Source organism: Equus caballus, chromosome X, assembly GCF_041296265.1.
Source record: "Equus caballus isolate H_3958 breed thoroughbred chromosome X, TB-T2T, whole genome shotgun sequence".
Classification (NCBI taxonomy): domain Eukaryota; kingdom Metazoa; phylum Chordata; class Mammalia; order Perissodactyla; family Equidae; genus Equus; species Equus caballus.
The window spans coordinates 132,508,340-132,532,118 of NC_091715.1; the positions used below are offsets into that span (position 1 = coordinate 132,508,340).

Consider the following 23,779-nt stretch of genomic DNA (forward strand, 5'->3'; position numbering starts at 1 on the left):
TGCATTCTTGAACCCCATGTGAGGTGTTTATTACTGGAAAGATCAAAAGAATTTGATTGTGCTTTCAACTATGAGAGAGTTCCAACTCATGAGCCTCAAGGGTAGTCTTTAGTAAGGCTTCAGAGCATTACTACATGGTTGCATGTTAATGCTAATGATCTTGCCAAAACTACCCTTCTTGGATGTTACCTGCTATATATTCTCATGCATTTCATCACTAATATGGGTAAATTTCAATGACTATATTATATAAAATTTCATCACTACCAAGCTCTTTTGCACACACACCTTGCTCATGGACACCTAATTTAACTGTCTTAAGTACCCAAATTCCTTTAAGGCCTGGTATTCTTTTTTTTTTTTTTTGAGGAAGATTAGCCCTGAGCTAAAATCTGCTGCCAATCCTTCTCTTTTTGCTGAGGAAGACTGGCCCTGAGCTAACATCTGTGCCCATCTTCCTCTACTTTCTATGTGGGACGCCTACCATAGCATGGCGTGCCAAGTGGTGCCATGTCTGCACCCAGGATCCGAACCAGCGAACCCTGCGCCGCCAAAGCGCAACATGCGCACTTAACCGCTACGCCACCGGGCCGGCCCCGAGGCCTGGTATTCTTAAACAGATATATAACTTTAAAAAATATTCAAGTACTTAACATGGAAACACATACACACTCACAACTTGTTTATATAGCACTTATCATAATGACTTGAAAATAGCAGGAAAGAAGGAACAGATTTCCAACATAAGTACGGTGTATGAATTTTTAAAAGAAAACAAAATAAAAAAGATAGACAATGTACTGGAAAAAATGGATCACAAACAGTATACAAATGTCCAAATTTCTAATATCATACACATTTTAGTAAGCATTCAGACTTGTACAATAATGTGTAATAGAAATAAACATTAGAAGACAAAAGTGTAATAGAAATAAACATTAGAAGACAAAAAAGACATATCAGTATAAGACCAGAAAGTATTACAAAAGTGGTGTTAAATATAGTTGAATAAATAAAAATCTAACCTTCAGAGTTACAGTGAATACTAAGACTGTAAAAACAATGGTTCCAAAAGTCCAGTTTCCGTATACCTGAAAAACATTTAACAATTACATGCACCACGAATACACAAGCCTCCTTAAAAAAAAAAAAAACCAAGTTTAATCTTGTATGTTAACTACCAAAGATTTTTGTATGAATTGTTTGGAAATATCTGGTTAAAAGATCAGGCCAACATGATGGATTTTACTGTGACCCTAAATTTTCTTAGACAGGTATACCACATTTGTGGTTGGTAGGGTTTATTTCCATTATTCCATGCAGCATCAAACAGGGAATACACTGCTGTGATATAGGCAGAAAAAAACCCTATTCCATTAACAGTAGTGTTCACCAAAATAAGTCATTTGGATGACTCATGTTTCTAAAGAGCTTGATATGGGCTTTTCCTGTAACATAGAACTAAAGCTCTCAAATAAGGACTAATTTGCAGACAAATGGATTCTCATTTTTAAAATAGAGTCTAATTTTTTGGCTGTAAATATTAGAGCTGCCAGTATCTGCACATCAAAAAAAAAGCAGATACCACGTACAAATCCAAATGACGGCAATGAATGGCACATATGCTTACCAAATGCTGTCAAGATCTGAATGCATAACATTAAAACAGAAAATGAAATGTAAAAGGTTTTTAAAAAATAAAAACAAAAAATTAAGGTTAATAGAAGCAAAAAAGGATTTGATCAAATCATACATGGGTGCTATGTTCAATTGCTGATAGCAGTTCTTACACTTATTGTAATTTTAGCAAACACTTCAAAGGATGGTGACACATACAGTAAAATCTAATTAATTTGTACTTCATGAACTCAAAATGGGTTATGAATTAGACACAGGTTGGGTTGAAGCTCACCATGCACTACCTGAAGAGTTTGCTGAGCAAATGAACCATGTCGACACAACTGCAGGAGAGTACCAGCCTACTCTGCAGCAAACTCTTTTTAAGCAATAGTCAGCTCTATACAATTTATGTACCAAATAAAAATAAAATAAAAAGCGAAAGTCACAGAGTCAGTCATAAAGCTCAAGGGACCTGAGAAATCATAAAATCTAATCCCTTCTTCTTACTGACGGGCAAAGTTGACTTGGAAAGCTGAAGTGACTGGCCTGAGGACATGCAGAGATTTAGCAGGGTACTCTCCTTGGCAAGTGCTACATGTGCCTACTCTAAGTACTAGATCTGTATTTCCTTAACAGTTCCTCGGTGATTACTAATTTTAATGAATTCATACTAAATTGATGATTTGTTAGTCCAAATTAGAGGTTGACTCTAGTACTTAATTTCAAAGTATAATTCAAATTCACTGAGCCTATCACTTCTGTAACAGATGTTGATTGTCTAGGTTCTAGACACAGTCATTGTACTCAGTAAATTCTTTTTGAACCTTAGCTTTGCTTTACATGATGGTTATAAACAATCAATGACTATAAAAGAGGAAGCCCAGAAATAACAAACAGTGAAAGCAGCATGCAAGGTGGTGGGTTCGATTTTCCACTGTGGGGCTGTGGGAAGACCTCACCCTATCAGCAACTCTCTCCTAGTGCACAGCCAGGACAAAATCATCCCAATACAGGTGCTGACCTGTGTAGTTGCATGCTAGGACGGTACTGGCAGGCTCACCATGGCCTGGCTGGAAAACACTACACTCCCACGTGGAAGAGGAGGAGGAAAAAGAAGGGAATTCCCTCTCTTTAACTACTAGGCAAATACTGCAAAGATATGGCAGCTACCCCCTTCAATTTTAAGCATGAAAGGCCACTATGAACGAGAACTGAGCAGGGTCAGACTTTGCTTTTAAAACAGGAAAAGCCTTGCTCACGTCGAAGTATAAGGGTCCAAAGTCTGAAGTCCCAAGAACTCTGTTCATGTAGTAAAAATTACAGCTAAGTTAAGCTTTCAGAAGGTTTCCACATAAGCTCTCTAGTTAGCCATGCACAGTAAGTGATTCCTTACTTCAACATCTCTATAGTTCTAAAGAAGTTATGAGAACTAAATACTGTGCCTTAAGAAAAACATTTTGCAAAATGATTACAGCTAGAGCATGTGTATGAAAGATCCAGTGCTTATGGGAAAAGATAAGCCATGCTTCTAATACCAAGAGACATAATGACATTCTTTTACCTTTGCATTTTCTTCTAGGGATGATGTCTGAAAAATAAAATAAGTCCCAAAGAAGAACACGGTCCCTTCAAATGCAGCCAGAAACGTCCAATATAAGAAGGGGCCCAACTGTAGCATGGCATTGCCAGAAATTTTCCTATTGAGAAATGGAAATAAGCACAGGTTAATGAATCTCCGTAGGCTGTTTATTTAAAGATACAGTGAAATGCCAAAGGTGCACAAGGGGTTTGACCCTGTTATGATGAAGGGAGCTACCCCTGAGGGGCTGGAAGGAAACGGCCAGAGGAGTCACAGCTTTATCTTCGTGTAATCACTTCCTAACTGAGGTACTGGAGAAAACTGTCCCAGCACTTCTAAGTTAAAATTCTGGCCACTGACAACAATAACATCATCAATAATAATTAGCTCCCATTTATTGAGTACTTATATGCCAGAAAACTGGGTTAAGAATTTTATATATATCGTCCATTTTTATCCACATAAAAACCACATGAGATAGGTATTCTTATCACTTTCATTTACAAATAATAAGGAGCCTCAAAAAGGTGTATAATGGTTCCCAATCTTTGATGCACACTAGAATCACCTGGGGATCTTCAAAAACACTGATGCCTGGCTCCCACCCTCATTCCGATTTAACTGGCATGAGGTATAATCTGGACATCAGGATATTTTTTTTTAAAGATTGGCACCTGAGCTAATAACTGTTGCCAATCTTATTTATTTGTTTATTCTATTTCTTCTGCTTTTTCTCCCCCAACCCCCCCAGTACATAGCTGTATATTTTAGTTGTGGGTCCTTCTAGTTGTGGCATGTGGGACGCTTGCCTCAGCGTGGCCTGAGGAGCAGTCCCATGTCTGCGCCCAGGATCTGAACCAGCGAAACCCTGGGCCGCCGAAGAGGAGCACATGAACTTAACCACTTGGCCGCGGGGCCAGCCCTGGACATCAGGATATTTTTAAAGCTCCCCAAGTGAGTCTAACGTGCAGCACAGTTTGGGAACCACAAGTCTAGCAGCGTGCCAGAGTTCACTTAGTAAAGGACAGAGCTAGTATAAAATCCTAGATTGACTTGACTTCAAATCATATGCTCTCAACCAAGGTATCATAGCTTTCCAACTACAATTGTTAAAATATTTCTTTTAATCAAGATTTCTTCCTGGAAATTTAACCTTTTCTAGGTCTTGAGGTGCCCTTTATATTTTTCAATTGAGTCAAATAACATGTTTGAAGCTGTACAGTCAGGCTTTGATAAATGGCAGGTGGACAGATCGAAAGTTTAAAATCTGTCAAAAATAGCACAATCTTCTTGGTACAAGTCAGAATGTTGACTAAGGCTCCACTTCTAATGGAGAAGAGCTGCAGAAGGAAGATGGGTTCATGCATGGAATTCTTTTGGCTTCTATTTGAGATTGCTCTTAACATTTATCAAAAGGTATCTAATCACTCAAATAGCACACTTGTTGCCAATACTACTAAGAATGTCACCAGGCTGTATTGACTAAAAAACACTTAGTAGCGTAAATGCAACTGATTCTTGTTCAGTTGGCATTGAGTACTGTGGGGTTTCCTTAAAAGACGGCAATTACCCCATTTTTACCTACTAGGATTTCTGGGCGCATGCAGGAATCTGAAATTCAGGGGATGCATAAAGCAATGTGCTGCTGTTTGCCCTAGAAAAATTGCAGGAAGGAGGTAACTGCTTCCCAGAAACAAGCTCTCCTCATAGCCAATAAAGTCACCTTCCCAAGGCAACTGGGAGCCATAGGTAAGGCACCTCCCTAAAGATCCTTGTAGGAAGTGCCCAGTAACAGCCAGCCAATGAGGCATTTGAGAGTCACTGACTTTGGCTGAGGCAGGAAGTAGTTCCTGTCTTTCCAGACCATCTCTGGGAGTTACATTACACACTGGAAAACATGGCATGTTGCGTTATAGGTGAAGCTTTCTAGCTGCACTCAGATAAATGAGGAAGCTGTTGGAAATTCAGAATATGATGGCCAACATGAAGGAGGACATGAGAGTGAATGAAGATCCACAGAGCAGTTGACCAACACCACAGGCCTGAGCACTTCCATGTGATGGGAGACAGTAAGTGTACTGGGACCTTTCTTTTGCCTTTTAAAGCTGTAGAAGAAACAAACTATACCTCTTCCCTCTATAGAAGAACTACAGTTAACTTTTCAAATTTCTCTTAAAAAATAGGAAAATATCCAATTATGTCTTGTTTCTCATCAGAACATTTGGGAAATGCCTGAGTCACTAAGTCCCTGAAGGGGAAATCTATAATATGCTACACAATTACCTCAGTAATATTAACTGGTACAACTGCAGAGAGCGCCACATAGGAACGCTCAGAGTAACAGAGCAATCTACAATACAGTGACAGGCTGAGAGCAGCGTCTCGTCACAGCAGGCAAGAAGGAAAGCTGCATTGTGGGCTGGGCAATAGGTATGCCACAGCTTTCATGTCTGCATCAGATGTGCCAAGTATACCCTCTAGGCAAAATTGTTAAATAATTCATGACCTACACCTGCAGTGCACTAACTTCATGGAAACCCTTACAATAATTTGTACTCAACAGCTTTCTTCAGGTTTTCAACATTCTTAATGTATGAAAATGCATAGTATAGCCCTGACGCTATGTGGAGGAGGGTGTCAGAATACTAAGATTAATTGCTATCATCTATTGAGAACTTACTATGTGCCAGACACTGTTTTAAGTTCTTTTACATGTAGTCACTCATTTAATCCTCAACACTGTGATTAGGTGCTATTTTACCCACATTCTACCAAAGATGAAATTGAGGCACATCTCAGTCAAGTAACCGGCACAAGATCACACAGTTAGTAAGTGGCAGAGCCATGACTGGAGCGCAAGTGATTAGCTTGAGCTCTTGGTGGGACTGAATGGGCGATTCTGCTCACTGCTGCCCAAACCCCACTTCAACCAGAGCAGCTGTACTACTGGGCTTCACTTTAGCTGTTGTCTGAAGATAGAAGACTGCTGCTCAGTGTCTGAAAACCACCAGCCTGCTGGAAAGGGCACAGGCGGGTCATCAGGAGGACTGAATTCTGATCTTGGTTTGGCCTCTAGTTGTACCCTGTGTCGTTAGCCAAGTCATTTCTGGGTCCTGGTTTCTCATTTTCAAAAAGAGAGTGTGAGAGCTGATGCTCTGTAAGATTTTCACCAAGGTTTCTATGATTCCCTTTCGAGATCTAACTATCCTTTTGCATACAGGGCAAAGCAGAACATGTTAAATAATGCCATGAGGATGCAATCAGCAAACTCTATATTGGGGGAAACTGAACAAGATAAATGATCCAGTTTCATCAGCAAATAAATTGCCAGGTTAACCTACAGATTAAAAGAGACTCAAGAAGCATATTAACCGAATGTAATATATGGGCCTTATATCCTGATTCAAAGAAGCATAATATAAAAAGAAATGAGTCAATTGAAGAAATTTGAACATTGACTGGATATTTGATATTATGAAGTTGTTAAATTTTTAGAGATGAAAAGGTATTGTTATTTTCTTTAAGTCCTTATCTTTAAGAGACACATACTGAAATAACTACTTTATATAATGTTTGATATCTGCTTCAAAGTAAGTCCATGATAGAGGAGACAGGGTTACTGATGAAACAGGAGGGGCCCTGAATTGACAATTGTTGAAGCTGAGTGGTGAAGACAGGGAAGTTCACTACATTAATAGTATTTTCACTACTTCTGTGCATGTTTAAAATTTCCCATAATAAATACCTTTAAAATGATGACAAATTTTATAAATCTGGTTAAGCTTAACAATTACTAAATGTAAGTTTTGTGAGTCGTATTGGTTAAAAAAAAATCCCTTAAATTTGTGCATCTTCACTTCATACAAATAAACCACCAAGTCTCTCTATTGCACTTGCCATCCACTATTTGGCAATGCTTATAATCTGCTGTAAATTAACATCTTTATCCTTAGCTGTAGGCTTAACTTATAAAATTCCAATTAAATCACAGGTTAAGCAAGTGAGGCCAGTGCCAAGTTCCCCATCCATAGAGAAAAACATCCATTTCCAATTGACACAAAATGAATGTAACGGCTTGATGAATTAATTATTTTCTTTAACAATACAGTTTTAGAATGGGGCTAACAAAGAGGGGGAGGCTATGCTTTAGGGGCAGTTTACGAAAGAAAGCCTAACACACTATCATCAGTTCAATCCATTACAGGTGAGAATTAATATTCAAAACTACCAAAGATGTTTGTGTGTGGCTTTCTTTTTTGGTAGTTATAGTAGCGTGTCTTCCTCTAAGACTCCAGAACTCTATGACAATGGAGGTTCAAGTTTTAGGAATTAGTGATTTTGAATTAAATGGTTCACAGACATTGAAGTACAGGACCGACACCTAGGAAATATGTCATTTTCCTGTTGAATGGTCTGGTTTAAGTAGCTAAAAAATCAGAATAGAACCACGGAATCAAACCAGGTGGGTGGTTCATTGTCCTTCCCAACTGCAGACGAAATGAAATCCACAACGTTGAAAATCTGAGAGGGTTTTAACTTACATATACAATCGGGGATCTGAGGTCAGAGCATCAATGTTGATGTGCTGTTCCAGTAGACTGTAGGCCAGGATGGGCAAGGATGTGAAGCAGATATTGTACATTGTAAGGTAAGCGGCATCATACAGTGGCTGAAATGACAATGGAAGAGAAAGAAATGTACTCTAACAATCATCTGCAAGAGGACATTTATGTGTTTGGAAAATTCACAAGCTGAAACCAGACAGTTTCCTTTCATGCTTTTTGTTATAGCAAAGGAAGTTTTGTAAATAAGGCCACTCTAACTGGTGACTATAGAAAAGAAACTAACATATTGTAATGCATCATATTAACATACCCTCCCTGTTATCAGGATCTTATTCAGAATGTTTACATGCTATTAACTATATTTCTAACAGATATTAACTAATACCTTTTCAAAAGATTTCTCAGTGAACAAAGATCAATTAAGTATAAGCCAGGAACCCCTTAGCAAAATTAAACATAGGCAGTGGCCAGCCTGTGTCACAGTTTGTTTGGTTAATATTTTACATGATTTTGAGTATCGCTATCACCTTCTCCAGGTTATATTCATGATTTTGAATGTAGCCATTTACTAAGGATTACATAAATGTATTTACAAAAACAAAGCTAAATATATGTACATAGGCATGACTTCCAACTCTTTCTGGTCCTGAATTCCTCAGGCTCCAGATCAAAATGTCCAACTTTCTGCTGGTTTTCCCATAGGCAGCTGCAACTCAAAATGTCTAAAACCAAACTTATATTCCCCCTTTTCTTCTGTTTTTTTTTGGAGGAAGATTAGCCCCTGAGCTAACATCTGCTGTCAATCCTCCTTTTTTTTGCTGAGGAAGACTGGCCCTGAGCTAACATCCATGCCCATCTTCTTCCACTTTATATGTGGCACGCCTACCACAGCATGGCTTGCCAAGCGGTGCCATATCTGCACCCAGGGTCCAAACCGGCAAACCTTGGGCAGCCGAAGTGAAACGTGCAAACTTAACTGCTGTGCCACTGGGCCGGCCCCCTCATATCCCCCTTAAAACTGCTTTCTCCTATGTTCCCTATTTCAGTGAGTGGCCCTACAATGTTTGCAACACTAGTGTCTACCTTGGTGCCTGGTACCACTTAGGTGCCCAAGAAATATTTTGAAATGAGTGCTTCTCCTTCTACCTCACTAGCTGTTCCTTCTCAGTCTGTTGTCCCCAAGCCCTCTGTTGGAGTGTTTTAGCACTCAGTGTTTGGAACTTACTTATGTCCAGAACTGAACTGATCTGCCCTCACCTCAAACCTGCTAAGTCTTCTCCATCTCAGGAAAGGGCAACAAAATCTTTCTGATCATTCAGAACCAAAATCTTGGATTCATCCTTGACTTTTTTCTTTTCTACGCCCCACATCCAATCGATTAAGAAGTGTTTACTGGTTGTATCTTCAAATATATTCAGAACCAGATCACTTCTTAGCACCTCCACTGTTACCACCCTGCAATGGTCTCCCTGCTCATGCCCTTGACCTACAGTCTAACTTCAACACAATGACCTGAGCAGTTTTATTAGAAAATAAGTCAAATCAAGTCATTGTTTTGTTCAAACTCTCCAGTGGATTCTTTCATTAAAAAAAAAAGTTCCTGCAATGGGTTGGCTATAAAGCCTCCCTCAGGCTGGCTTCTACCTTTCTGACCTCATCTCTAATCTCTCCTGTTCCTTGCTCATTCCACTCCAGCAGCAATGGCTTCCTCGCTGTACCTCCAACATGTCAGGCACACGCCTGACTTGAGACACCTCCTTTGAACTGGCTGTTGCCCTTGCCTGGAATATTTTTCCTTTAGATAGCTTCATGGCTTACTCCCTCACTTCCTTCGAATCTTAGCTCAAATGTCACCTTCTCACTTAGACCAATCTTGATTTAACTTGCCACTCCTTCTCTCATGGACACATTTTCCCCCTTTATCCTGTTTCTTTTTTTCCTATGGTACTAATCACCTTCTTAACTTACATTATAAATTTATTATGCTTACCGTTTCTCTTTTCACACTAGATTTTAAGCTTTTTGGGGCAGGGGTTTTTATTTTATTGACAGCTGTAGCTTGAGAAAGAGCAAAGCAGCCCCTGACATCCAGGAGCAGGCCTGGAACTCACAGCTAGGCACTGGTCTTCTCCTGTTGAACTTGAACAATTTCACACAGAACAGCAACATCAAATAAGGCCACTCTGTCACCATGATGGATCAAGACAAAAGGACGACTACTCCATAGTCACAATTGAACACAGACAGAACATGAATATTGTTTAAATCACAAACATGATGAACATCCCCATTCTGGCCATATACGGTTGATTGTTGCTTCTTGACCAATGACAAGCCTTTTTCTAGTCTCCACTCCTCCTGGATAAGATTTACTGAAATGTCCAGTCAAAAATTACCCCTACTTACTGACAATGTTTAATCTAGAGCAAGGCCTCACTCCTTAAACCCTTCCCAAAATCACCTAACTCATGCCAAAATCATATTATAATTAAGACTCTCTACTACTCTTCTTCACGGTGTACACTCTTCCTTGCTGCATTGAGCAATAAACCTAATTTGATCAACTATATGTGTGTTCCTAGTGGTCTTCGGCTAGAGGGCTCTGACAATCTTGAGTTCCTAGAAGAGAACTTGGCATACAGAAAGCATTCAATAAATATTAGATGTATGAATGAGTAGAGATCGGAAGCAATACCACATTTGTAAAGAACTGATCTGATATTGTAGATATTCCTTTATTTAAAAAAAATTAAGGAATTCTACAAACCTTGTTTTGATGGAAACACTGAGTTCAGTATTTTTCTACACAGGGTTAGAAGTTGTCGTACAACCATTATCTGTAGCCTGAATAAATAATGTTCCATATTCATATGTATTTTTCACATATATAAGTGTTCTTTAATAAACAAAGTGCATTTATTTATGTATTTATTTTTTAAGGAATATTAACCCTGAATTAACATCTGCTACCAAGTCTCCTCTTTTTTGCTGAGGAAGACTGGCCCTGAGCTAACATCCATGCCCATCTTCCTCTACTTTATATGTGGGATGCCTGCCACAACATGGCTTGACAAGCCGTGTGTAGGTCCACACCTGGGATCCAAACCAGTGAACCCCGGGCTGCCGAAGTGGAATGTGTGAACTTAACCACTGTGCCACTGGGATGGCCCCCAAAAATGCACTTAAATATGACAAAAATTAACACAATTATGGATTTTTAAATCAATGACCATTAAAGATGCAACTACTATCATAATGGGAGTTGACTCAAAAAAGTTAAGAACAACTTGAATAGAGCATTGGTTCATTCATTAGTTGACTTCAAAACCATTTACTGAGTGCTTACTAAGTGACAAGTACTGGGGACAGAAAAGATTCATGTCCTGCCTGCCAAGGACCTCAAATTCTAGAGGGGGAGGCAGACTGGTGAGTATACAAGGAGGTAGGAGAACCCAGAGGAAGGGATCACAACTCTGGCCTGCAGTAGAGACAACGCATGCAACATTCTCAATGAAGTTAAAAACACGGCTCTATATAGAACATGGAGGTACCTCCCACATACAAAGATTTAAGCTCAGCAAAACTACTCTACTAAATTAAAAAGTAGCCCCAAAAGGTGTTACATTCCTTTTAACTCTCAACGGAGAAGACTAATTTGTTGGCATACAACACTACATTTTCATTGGAAATTACCCATTTTCACTAACAAGAAAATTCAGGAAAAAAAACCCCAACAACTCAGATTGACTGGTGTGTAATTTAGTCTTGAATTTCATTCAAACAAAAGAAGCATAAATCTACTTTTGTTCCACTATGGTACTTTGAGGTTACATGAGAGATAATTGTAATTCTTAGATTGGATAATTAGAGGAGACAGAATGTCCTCAAAACAAACAGGTTTAGTTGATAATACTGTTTCTTATTAAACCTGTTACAAATGTTTTCTTTTCACATAGACAAAAGACCAGTACTATCCCAGCATTGCTAAAGAAAGAGTTGCTTTTTGCTTAAAGAATCTGAATCCTAGTCCCATTTCAACATTCTCCATAGCTCACTCCCCAAGTTCCAGGGTTGCAGAGAACACCTGACGTGCACCAGAGTTGAAAAAGGCTAACTACTTTTATATACTCCAAAGATTTTTGCAACAAAGGTTGCTACGTTCAGCACCAGCACAAGGCTAAGGTCAAAAATAAAGATATCACGGGGCTGGCCCCGTGGCCGAGTGGTTAAGTTTGCGTGCTCCGTTGCAGGCGGCCCAGTGTTTTGTTGGTTCGAATCCTGGGCGCAGACACGGCACTGCTCATCAAACCACGCTGAGGCAGCATCCCACATGCCACAACTAGAAGGACCCACAACGAAGAATATACAACTATGTATCAGGGGGCTTTGGGGAGAAAAAGGAAAAAATCTTTAAAACAAATAAAAAATAAAGATATCACACACTATGTCACCACCTCAGAGACTTTCCTTTCACCTGATAACACTTTTCCTCTAAGATGTCTGATAGCTCCTTCCCTCATCTTCTTCAGACCTCTGCCCAAATGTCACCTCATCACAGAGAAGTTTCCAGATGATCTTCTCTAAAGCAGCAGCCCTCTTCTACAGTCACACTCTATCCATTTATTATGCTGTATTTTTTTTTCCTTCAGAGCATTTATCAGTACCCAACATAATGTATTTGTCTGATTGTTGGCTGTCTCTCCCCCATCACAATACTGCAAGCTTCTTGGGGGTAAGAGTTTTGTTTTGATCACTGTTGTAGCTCTAGCACTTACCCCAGCACATAGTAGGCATTCAACAAATATTTGTTAAATGAATGAACCTACCAGGTGAGCAACTGAGGAAGCCAAACATCAACTCCTATGGAAACCTAATCAGTTAACCAGGGTCTGAATCCCAGCTGGATTTATAGAAGTCCTTTCTTTCTTCATACGACTTGAGCTTGGTAAAGATGTTTTAAAAGGATAACAGAGCAACAGATTCCTTTCAAAATAAAAACAATGTTTTAACCAGATTAAGATTAAGCCAACTTCCCTTCAGCACTTTGCTACAAAACTTGAAGTTGTCTTTTTAATAGGTGCATTCATCCAAGGAAGTGAGGAATGAGAAATATTTTGATCAATAGTAATCTGAATACTCAAGAAAAGCAGTTTCATCAGAATTTATAAAACTCTCTGTAACTAATTCTGTTAGTTTTGAATACAAGAAGGCTGATGGGACTTCCTACAGCTGGCAGATGATTAAATCATAAAGCAATCTGCTTAACTGGCACCATGGGGCTGATGACATGTCACTGACGTAAGAGACAACAGACCAAATGGAAGAGGTAAGTTCAAGAGAAAAAGAGTAGTCACATCCTATTGAGAAGAATACAGTCTCTTAAAAATACTGCCAAGCAATTAGAAAAAAATAACTTCCTACCATGAGGAATGAAGCATGTCCTGAAGTTGAGAAACTCAGTCTTTAATACCTGTGGTGATGTTACCAGTGGCTCAGCTTGGCAAAATTACTGAACTGTTCATACATTAACTACGATATTCCTTAGTCATTCAATGTTAGAGCTCCTGTCTTTAGCCATATTTCCATTAGAAGCAATGCAAAATCCATTTCAGTTGTTGAAACAAACCTACAAACATGCCTACCCATCCTCCCACTCAGGTACCAAGGTGACATACGGCACATTCTTTACGTAACAAATGTTCAGAAAACAATACAGGGCAAAAATTGTAGAGTTGCTCAAGTAATCCAAGGCTTTATATAGCAATCACTGCTTCTTGGCCATCTTAAAGATCAATGTTTTTCTAGAAAAACAACCTGAGAAACTGCAAAGCTGTGAGATTTCATTTGATGAAATATTAAACTATAACATTTTAGGATTATTTGAAAACATTGCATACATTGATAACAAGATAAAATTAAGAATACTTTTTTCTTTTGAGGAACATTAGCCCTGAGCTAACATCCACCGCCAATCCTCCTCTTTTTGCTGAGGAAGACTGACCCTGAGCTAACATGTGTGCCCATCTTCCTCTATTTTATACGTGGGATGCCTGCCACAGCATGGCTTGATAAATGGTATGTAGGTTCATGCCCGGGATCCAAACCAGCGAACTCCAGGCTGCCAAAGTGGAGTGTGTGAACTTAACCGCTATGCCACTGGGCCAGCCGCAAAAATACTTTTTTTAAGGTTATCTTAACTCCAACAGGATGTACCAAACAACTTTCAAAAAGTAAGCAATAGTATAATATTACTAAAGCAAAGACGTAAACATTTGCTATTATCAAAAACCAGGACAAGAAGATCAACTGTTGAACCAAAAAAAAAATCCCTTTATTTTGACATACCTCTCTAATCTCTACAATCCAATACATAAAAAGGTAATTTATTAATAGCAAATGTAAGCTACATTATAACAAATAACTAGGGAAACAAACCTGTTGTGAGAATCCACAGAAAAACTGGTATAAAAACTGTGGCAAAATGAAACAAAGGTTCTGGAAAAAAAGAGAAAAGAGTTAGTGTTTTCACTTGATCAACTTTCTAAATTAAAATAGGAAACTGTAGTCCAAATAGTCTACAGTCAGTTCTAAGTCCTTCTAACACCATAATGCAATAAATTTCTATTCCGGAGCTGTAAGGAAACAACTCAAAAACCAAACGATTAATTCATATTAATACAAACTTTTGCCCTACCAAGGCAGTAGAGGATCTCACTTACTCTATGAGAACCTCTTGCTATTCTTCTTCTAGGGACAAAATGAGCTCATACAATCCAAACATCTAATGATACTGCACTTCAAATGCCAATTTGATTTGTAAAATCATCACAGACTGACATAAGCAATAAGTGTATTTTTAAAGTCAATTAATACCAATAAATAATCAAGAAATTATTACATATATATGTATATATATATTATTACATATATACTTATAGGGTGTGTATTGACACTAACAGTATCAACTTGTGCTTTACTGCCTCCTTAAATAATCAACATATTATTAGTGACCACCTACTATATGTAAAGATGGCACTGTGGGTCATACAAAAGTCAAACCAAAACAAAACTTCCTACTCCTAAGAGACTCATCATTTAACTGGGAGAACACTAAAAACAAACATTAAAAAAAATACATTCTGAGAATTCATCAGGAAATAAAAGCCACCAGGTATGACAATAACTACTGAAATTAATGTCTTCAGGCAAAACTAAACTAATATTTTCAAATGAGTGCTATCCTTCAATGTAGGCTGTGACCTTATTTGAGTGCTGCCGTCACTTATTCATGATATCTCTCAACTTCTCTTTGGGTAGCACCTTCAAGAGCCCATTTTTGAGCCATGTCAAAAACCAGTCTGCTTCCTTCTGTCACCCCAGAGTGACACTTAGATAATTCTCACTTACATTATTCTCACTTAGATAATTTACCAGGCTGGGAGACATGAGGTTGTTTTAAAAAAATCCAATGCATCCTCAAAGGATGAACATCTGCTACGACTAAGGGTGTTTAGGTGAATACAGTACAGGCTCTGGAGGACATTCCTAAAGAAAAGTGCTATACATGTTTTCAATAACTCCTACGGCATCAAAGTAAGTGTCAGAGCTCCCAAGGTCATTACCTGGAAGGGCAACACTCATCTGTATGTATCAGTTCTGGAAGAATGCAAAATAACTGCCAGTAGCATTTCTAGAGTCTTATTTTACATAAAGAAAAAAAGTGTTCTGAGGTTGGAAGAGGTAGTAGTCGGTGGGGATTACGGAGATGTGTTGTGTGTGGGAGGGTCTGACTCTCTCACTAGAATGTAAGTTTCTGTCTTATTGCATTATGAATCCTCAGGACCTAAAATAGTGTTTGGCACATGGTTAACAGATTCAAACATATTTGTTGATTGAATGAATAAATAAGTTAGAATTTGAACTACGTATTTAAAGATGAATAGGATATAGTGATAGAAACCAACACAAGGCCCTGTGTATTTTAAACACATAAGGTAAGACAGGATCAGACTGTGGGGGGCCTTAAAAGCCAGGCTAATCCTTAGGCAACAGAGAGTGAAGTTTCCGGAGGACAAGCTGAAAAGTGTCATTTTCCAAACATTAACCTGGCTGAATTATTCCAGGAGGATTGAATGGAGAGATAAAAGGTAGGGTGACCTGTCACTGAAGCACTCCAGAGGCGGGACAATAACAATTTGAAGATTCAACGGCAAGGTAAGAGGAAGGCAGGCTTCTTAGCTCAGCCAAAGAGGGTCGAAAGTATTAAGAAATCATCTTGGGACAAAAAGCAACAATTAAAAAAGGAATACTGCTAAGTCAGTAACTAAGATAATAGTGGGCACAGAGATCCTAATGAAGACAGAAGGCATCATCTACATAAATAATCTTCCAAATTAGGAACAGGGACATGTTAGTTACAGACCACTAGTAAACGTTAGCCATTTTAATGCTTGTTTTGTTTTCCTTAACAGAGCATTCCTTCCATCTGGTGGCAGTTGCTTGAATTGCAGGCCAAAATCTTGAGGTAAGCCAAGGCTCTGTAATAGGATCAGATGGCTAGGCAGATCTGTACGGCAAATGGTCATGGGCTATCCTACTAAAGCAGGTAAAAGAGAATAATCATCCATCCCCACACAGGGCTGCTAAGTTACTGAGTCCAAGGCCCGAGAGATTCTAACTATGATGCACAAAGAGTCCTGGACTGAGAGCAAATAAACCTACTGTGGAAATCTAGCTCTGTCACCTCCTAGCTGGGGAGCGAAAGGTAAGTTATGTAAGCTCTGTGAGTCCTACATTCCACCTATTTTAAGTGGATATGATACTAATGGCTTCATAGGAGATTTGTGAGGATTAAAAAAGAAAATAAAGTGCTTAAGAGTCTTACACATATTAGTAAATTTTATGTGAATTACATCTCAATAAAAAATTGAAAAAAACCCAACAGTATATAGTGTATAAAAATGATAGATACGTACATTAATTTGCATAGACAAAACAATAGGTCACATAACGAAACGTTACCACTGGTTCTCTCTGTTAGTATGCTTATAGACAATTACAGATGACTTCAAAAATTTCATTTTAGAAAAGTAGTTACGTATAAGTACAGAGGGATTTGAGAAAGTCACACTGTTGCCAAATTCTCCTTTCCTTTAGAACATTAACTCACTAAGCACCATCCTCAGAGAACCTCATCGTAAGTAACTGCACCAGTGTTTCAGATACTCAAAAAATAAATCATTAAAATCAATCAGGATTAGAGAAGAACCCAAGTGGAATGCAAACAAAAATTTAACTTAAGTCTATTACAATGGCCACATTGAAATGGTGGAAAAGAAGAAAGTAAGTGTGGTAACAGTATTTTGACTATATACTCTAAGGCTAAAGACAAAAAGAACTGCACACAAATATATTACTCAAGTTAGTCAGTTTGTTTCTCACAAGAGTATGAGTTACCAATTCTGAAACTACTTTAAGTGTATTCCAGGATTGAGCAAATGAGTAAACATATTGAGGATAATGAGAACGAGGTTTCTCACCACTGGAGAAAGGAGTTACAAACAAGGAAAAGGGAAAGGTTAGAATGAACCTTGTGGTGCTGGTTGGAATCAAAGGTATCAGTATAAACTACACTCACACTGATACCTTTGATTCCAGCCCAACATATACGTTGAGTATGTACATATATACACAGATACAAATAGATTCGTATGTATACTTATATGTATTTCCTAGCTCTGTCCACTGAGAAGGCCTAGAATCAACTTGAGCTTAGCAGCAATGAGCACAACCAGCACCCAGATCTTGATTTCTAAATACCATTTGCAAACAAAAGGAACCATTGTTCTTTGGAGAATTGTCTGAATCCAGGACCAGGGCAGGAAAAATACAAGATGAGGCTAGCACATCATGTAGTATCAGAAAATAAAGACGTCTTCAAAAATGGTTGGGGGAGGGGAGAATGGAGAGTTGCTATTCAATGGGTATAAAGTTTTAGTTATGCAAGACAAGTAAGTTCTAGAGATCTGCTGTACAACACTGCCTCTAGTTAACAATACTGCATTGTACACTTCAAAATCTAAGTGGGTAGAGCTAATGTTAAGTGCTCTTATCCCAATAAAATAAAAGTTAAGAAATGATGGAGACATGTTGAAATGACACAGGGGCCAAATCTGTGACAATTTGAATAACAGAATAAATAATGATAGTAATGGATTTTAACTCACAGAATAAAATATCTGTTTTAGCAGCAGAATGCTCGTTTTCAAAGAAACTACACAGAGCACAGTTGAGGGATCTTAAGATCTCCAAAACAACATTTGAATGATGTTATCAAAGTTAACATTATCAAGAATGAGACATATTGACAACATGTGCCTCTTGATATGATGCACTGAGCAGGTTACAACATGACTTCTGTGGTATTTGTACCCCAAATGCATAACCTGAATCTAATACTAAGCAAACATTAGACAAACCCAAATTGAGGGACAGTCTACAAACTAACTGGCCAGTACTCTTCATATGAGCCTGAAATGGACCACAAATAGAATATCAGTGAAACCACTGGCAAAATTCCAATACAGTATGTAGACTAGTCAATAATGTGCCAATTAGTATCAATTTACTGATCTTGATAACTATGTTTTGGGTTATCTAAGGTGTTATCAGTTGGCAAATCTGGGTAAATACTCCGAGAATTATTTCACTAATTCTCCAACTTTTTTAAAGTCTGAAATTATTTGAAAATGAAAAATGAAAAAAAACTTTTGAAAACTATGCCAAAGAGAACACAGAACAGAAGATCAAGTTCTGGCCAATGCTGAGTTAAAAATGACTTAAAATGATTTGCATCCTTTAGACCAGTTACTTCACCTTCATGTATGCCAGGGTCATTATGCATAAAATGAGTGGCTTAAACTATATTCATGGATTCCAAGTTGTGCACCGAGGAACCTCTAGGCAGGACAGGGAGGTTGAGCAAGTAAATAGGCCTAGCCTCATCACCCTTCAATCAATGCAGTCCTCCTTCTATCTGCTTATCTGTGTAATTTCATTTGAAAAGATGATTCTGTTACTAAAAAGAGTAGTTTAGAATACTGTTCAGGATAAAAAGGGGATCAACTATTGATAGACAATACAATATGGATGAAGCTCAAAAACATGCTAACTGAAATAGGCCAGATACAAAAGAGTACATGATTCTATTTCTGTCAAGTTCTAAAACAGGGAAATCTAATGTGTATATTATATAAATTATATCTGAATTTATATATTATATACCATATATATTACTATATACTATATAGTAATATAAATCAGATTACTCATTGTTTGGTGTGGCAGTACAGGAGACTGACTGGGAAGGAGCATACGAGAACTGTCTGGGGTGATAGAAATGTTCTATTTTTGATTGGGGTGGTAGTTATACAGATGTATACATTTGTCAGAATGAAAATGTAAACTTTTAATGGGTACATTTTATTGTATTTAAACTATACTTCAAGAAAGTTAACTTAAAAATTTCATCTCAAATCTCTTGCACTAAAAGAAATTTCTGGTTTGATTTATTAAATAGATCACTTCTCTTTTGCTGGCCACAAACTTTAGTAGTAAGACAGCAAAAGAAACATGAAAGAAGGAGCAAAACACTGCAATTAAGCCGAGCCAATGCTGGATTAAATAGTCATAAATTAAACGACAAATGTTTTATCACATACCTTATAGAAGAAATACTGTACAAGGTGTGCTATTCTCACATAATATAGATGCCCATGAGCCAATAGCAGTTTTTTCAAATGTTTAAACTTTGGAACAGAATAATCGCTATTCCTGGCTGCTTGGCGACCTTCTTTGCCTTTAATACCTAAAAAAAGAAAATCTCTATAAGGTGAGTATTTTATAGAATAAGCAACTCCCTGACTTGTTATCTTCTATTTTTAACTTGCTTACATGTTCTAGTTCAATTATGTAGTTTAGCTTTGTTTTCTTAACCAAGAAGCGCTTGTGACTTTATACAGTGACAGTGAGACTTACCAATAAAATATAAAACTAAGTTTAAATTGGTAACTATCTGTTTATAATAAATATAAAACAATTAAATAGAATCATTATTTTAATCATTACAAGGCAAAAATTCTCTTGAGGAGAAAAAAATTAAATCTGAAAATTATTTTAAAGGCACTTAGTAAGTGCTTAATTGTGCATGGTGCTACACTAGGTGCTATATTAAAGCGACTCAGAGACGTGGGGGCGCTCGTCCAGGTGCTCAAGACGAAGAGTTACAATGAGATGGTCAAGTCCTTTGACTGAATGAAACTGAGTAATAGCCCAAGTGTTCCATGAGCTCAAGTGGCTTTAGGCCATTTCCACGGTGGATAACCAACGAGTAGATCTTAAGAGTTCCACGTTAAATAGTTACTTCCAAAAGGAAGAATTTGGGAATCCAAACTACTGTACAAGATACTAATTTCATTATTTCTCCCTCTCCAAAAAAATAAAATTGTTGGGTATGAGGCATACCAGCAGCCTGACGGGGAAAAAATAGTGCAGGTTGTAGAAAAGCTGTTGTTACACGCCAACATCTAAATTCAACACTACAGGCCAAACCACCCATAAATATTACCATGTGGAAAAGCAGCCAACCAATTATCATTTCTTAGTCTCAAACAGCTAAGAATCTCAAAAGATATAGTGCAGGGATATAAGCAGGCTATCTGGCCAGGGGTAGAAAATCAATAAAATTTCATGCATGTTGCCTCAGTGAGAGCTAAATGATCACTTGTGCTGCCAGCAGGTTTGTGGAAAAAAAATACCCTCTAACTTTGTATTGCTACATTCCCACCATGGGTAGGACTTTAGGATGGACATGTTCCATGATCACATGAGGACCTTCATTCGATTAATTATCATTCCCAAATTTGAATTCACGATTAGCAACCAAAATAATCTCTCTAGAATATAAGACCATTCCACCTAAAAGCAATACTGATACCTTACAGCTGCCATCTCATCAGATGTTTCTTACCTATTCCCACATGGGATTCCAAGATCATACTAACATCATTGGCACCATCACCTATCGACAGTGTTATTGGGCTGCCTTTTAAATTCTTCACCATTCTGACAATCTAAACATTAAATACAAAAGAGGTATAGAAAAGGTCAAAGTAGAATGTGAGATTGTACTACATTGGGGGTATATGCCTCATTCACACTTCTAAATGGAGGCCTTGTAAACAGAAAGGTAGTTTGTGCATTTATGTACAATAGTCTTACACAGATTTTAAAAATGTTAACACCAGTGCCCACTTGTTTCTGGTTCTGTGCGTGTATGAACTGTCAAGAAACCTTGCCCCCTACCTATATCAGCAGTCAACACATTTCCTTCTTCTGTCATTGCTTCATGTGTCCGTTCAGATAAGGTGCTGGATGTGTGACAGTGGAGACCAGAAAGCTGATTTGGGGTAACATGCATAGGGTTACTGGAACAAAGGTGGGTAATGAGAGAACAATATTTTTGGTAACTTTTGCCTCTCTCGTCCCTGCTGACACCCCCACCTCCTCCAGGTATTCCCCAACCCTTATTCCCAGGGAGTTATCTAATGTTAAATTCTTGCACCCATCTAGCTGACAACTAAACTTGACTAAATCTCCCACTGCCCAATATGATCTGATCTGTCCTACAGGTAGCTGCATTTTAAAGGGGGGCGTCTTAAAGGTGGTGAGATTTGCAGAAAGATGCCGAGTTACGTGCATAAAGCCTGCTGCTATTTCCTGAGTGTCTCTTCAAGATGTGTCAATGGCACAGCGCAGCTAAATGCTGTGTTCATGGTAGGTACTGAATAAAATAAATTTTCTCCTGGTAGAGTTACTTGTGGGAGTGTATTGGGTAAGCAGCTGCCCTCCCACCCTATGTGTTAGATAATGACTGCTTTATGCGTCAACCCTCAAAACCCCTCGGAAGCTGGCAGCTTTTAAAAAGCTTATATAATTCACTAGCTAAATAATGCCTTGCAAAAATTCTGTCCTCACAATTGCTTTTACCAGTTAACATAAATAAAATCCATTTTCAACATAACTGAAGTGATTAAAATTAATTTATACAAGGTTAAACCACACCGCAGTCTTTTCTTTAAACAAAATTCAGTCAGGCTTTAGTTGTATTAAATAGCATACAAAAAATGCCAATTCCATTTAACACAAAGATGCTGTTACTGTGAAATGTCAGTTTTCTCCCAATCCCTCCCCTTAACTTGGTTCTTTTTGAAAACTTTATAAGAGTGTCAGAAATGATCTGTAAGTGAGTCAAAGACAAAATTAAAGAACCCAAACTAAATTTGTTTTTCATGGGCTAAATACTGGGTAACTAATTGCACCTGTTATACTATGGGCAGTGATGATTTGCACCTCATGGAAGAAAAACTGCAGCCAGAAAAGGTCTAGGGAAGGCAATAAAATGATCAAGGGTGACAGCTTCTGCATAAAAATATAGATTAAAAAGATTAAAGCTTGTCCTTGTGGAAAGATAAAATGATATATGGTCATGGACTACAAAATCATGAAAGATTTAGAGAGAGAAACATGGAGGTTTTACTGAGCCCCGGATCACCTGGGTTAAGAACTTCTCTTCAATAGGACAGCTTCATGAAAAAGAAATCAACTTACTAAAATCTGTTTATTGATCAACTCTAACTGCATGCAATATAATGTGCAAATATCCAAAAAAGATATAAGGCTGGATCACACCCTTAAGAAGCACATAATGGAGTAGTAGAGATAGGGAATAGATACAAGAATATTACATAATCAGATTAACAATACAAGATAACATTATGCAATATCTGTGCAAGGGAACATATAGCATTGTCATCTACGTCATTCACATAAGAAGGCCTATGATGTCAAGAAAAGGGAGAGGACACTACATGCCAGAGTGACCAGGAATGAGATCACAGAAGGAAGAGTGATTTTGACCTAAATCATAAAAGACTGGTAAGATTTGCACACATGGGGAGAAAGGGATTGGAGGAGTATTCCAGAGAAAGGGAATGGCATGTTCTACGGCATAAAGCCAGGTAAATACAACATATGCTCAGAAAATAGATCTGGTTTGACCAGATGAGTTTTCATATAGGGGACATGAACAGGTACACCTGGGGCCAGATCAAAAGGGAATGATATTATGAAAGTGGCAGCAGAGTACAGGAAGAAGGGGAAGAAAAAGCAAGACTGCAGGCAAAGAGAGAAGTCAGGTGGCCAGTTACAGGTAGAGACCAATGAGCTGTTAAAGGCCTGGACCTAGAAGGTAATGGAAAGAAAGGAAGAGATGGAAAAGACAATGTACTAGAAAATGGACAGAATTTGATGGCAGAGATCACATGGATGGGTAAAGAATGGGAGAAGTCAACACAGATTTCAAGGTTTTCAATGTAGAAACCTGCAAATACAGTGAGCTCAGTAATAGATGTAGAAAAAGACAAGGAAAATGACAGCTGGGCTTTAGAGAAGGCTGAATTGAGGTGACACTGACACACCCAAGAAGAGGTGTTCAGTCAGCAGCTGGGGAAGTAAAGTAGAACCCCAAAGATTTGGATTGAGGAAGTGACTTGAAACTCAGTTATATGGACATGACAGATATGTAGGTCATATCCTGGAAGAAACGACTACAGTGAGAGAAATAAAACAGACTGAGGAATGAACCACAGAGGGCTCCATATTCTGTGTGAGTGAAGCAGCATGGGGCCAGATATTCACATACCTGCCTGAACAGTCAAGTAGTCAGAACCCAGGTGAGTAATTTGAGCGACAGACAACACATGTAGGGAAAAAAATATATTAACTCTGACTAAAGTGATAGATTTCTATACATACTGTTCTGGTAAAATATGCTTCCCCAGCTGGGGCTAACCAAAGCTTTGAAGGTTGAAGAAAGAAAGAAGAAGAACAAATTGTGGTGGGGATTGAGAATGAGAAGACAGAGACAATGCTCTAAATTAGGATGGGCTGTGTGTGT

At 38.2% G+C, this 23,779-nt stretch overlaps 1 protein-coding gene across 8 annotated transcripts in view; it reads right to left on the reverse strand.

Moving 5' to 3' along the window:
• The window catches only part of ATP11C (ATPase phospholipid transporting 11C), a 172,638-nt gene that overhangs the window by 16,320 nt on the left and 132,539 nt on the right, over positions 1 to 23,779 (reverse strand). For all 8 annotated transcript variants that reach the window (XR_011434966.1, XR_011434967.1, XR_011434969.1 and 5 more), the window contains exons 21-26: positions 20,792 to 20,894; positions 19,485 to 19,630; positions 14,200 to 14,259; positions 7,741 to 7,868; positions 3,182 to 3,317; positions 1,026 to 1,091 (exon numbers count right to left, since the gene is read on the reverse strand). Coding sequence is in view for 4 of the 8 variants with exons in the window: in XM_023633754.2 (XP_023489522.1) it covers positions 1,026 to 1,091; positions 3,182 to 3,317; positions 7,741 to 7,868; positions 14,200 to 14,259; positions 19,485 to 19,630; positions 20,792 to 20,894 (639 nt within the window). In the remaining 4 variants the exon portion in view is untranslated. The remainder of the gene's footprint in view (positions 1 to 1,025; positions 1,092 to 3,181; positions 3,318 to 7,740; positions 7,869 to 14,199; positions 14,260 to 19,484; positions 19,631 to 20,791; positions 20,895 to 23,779) is intronic.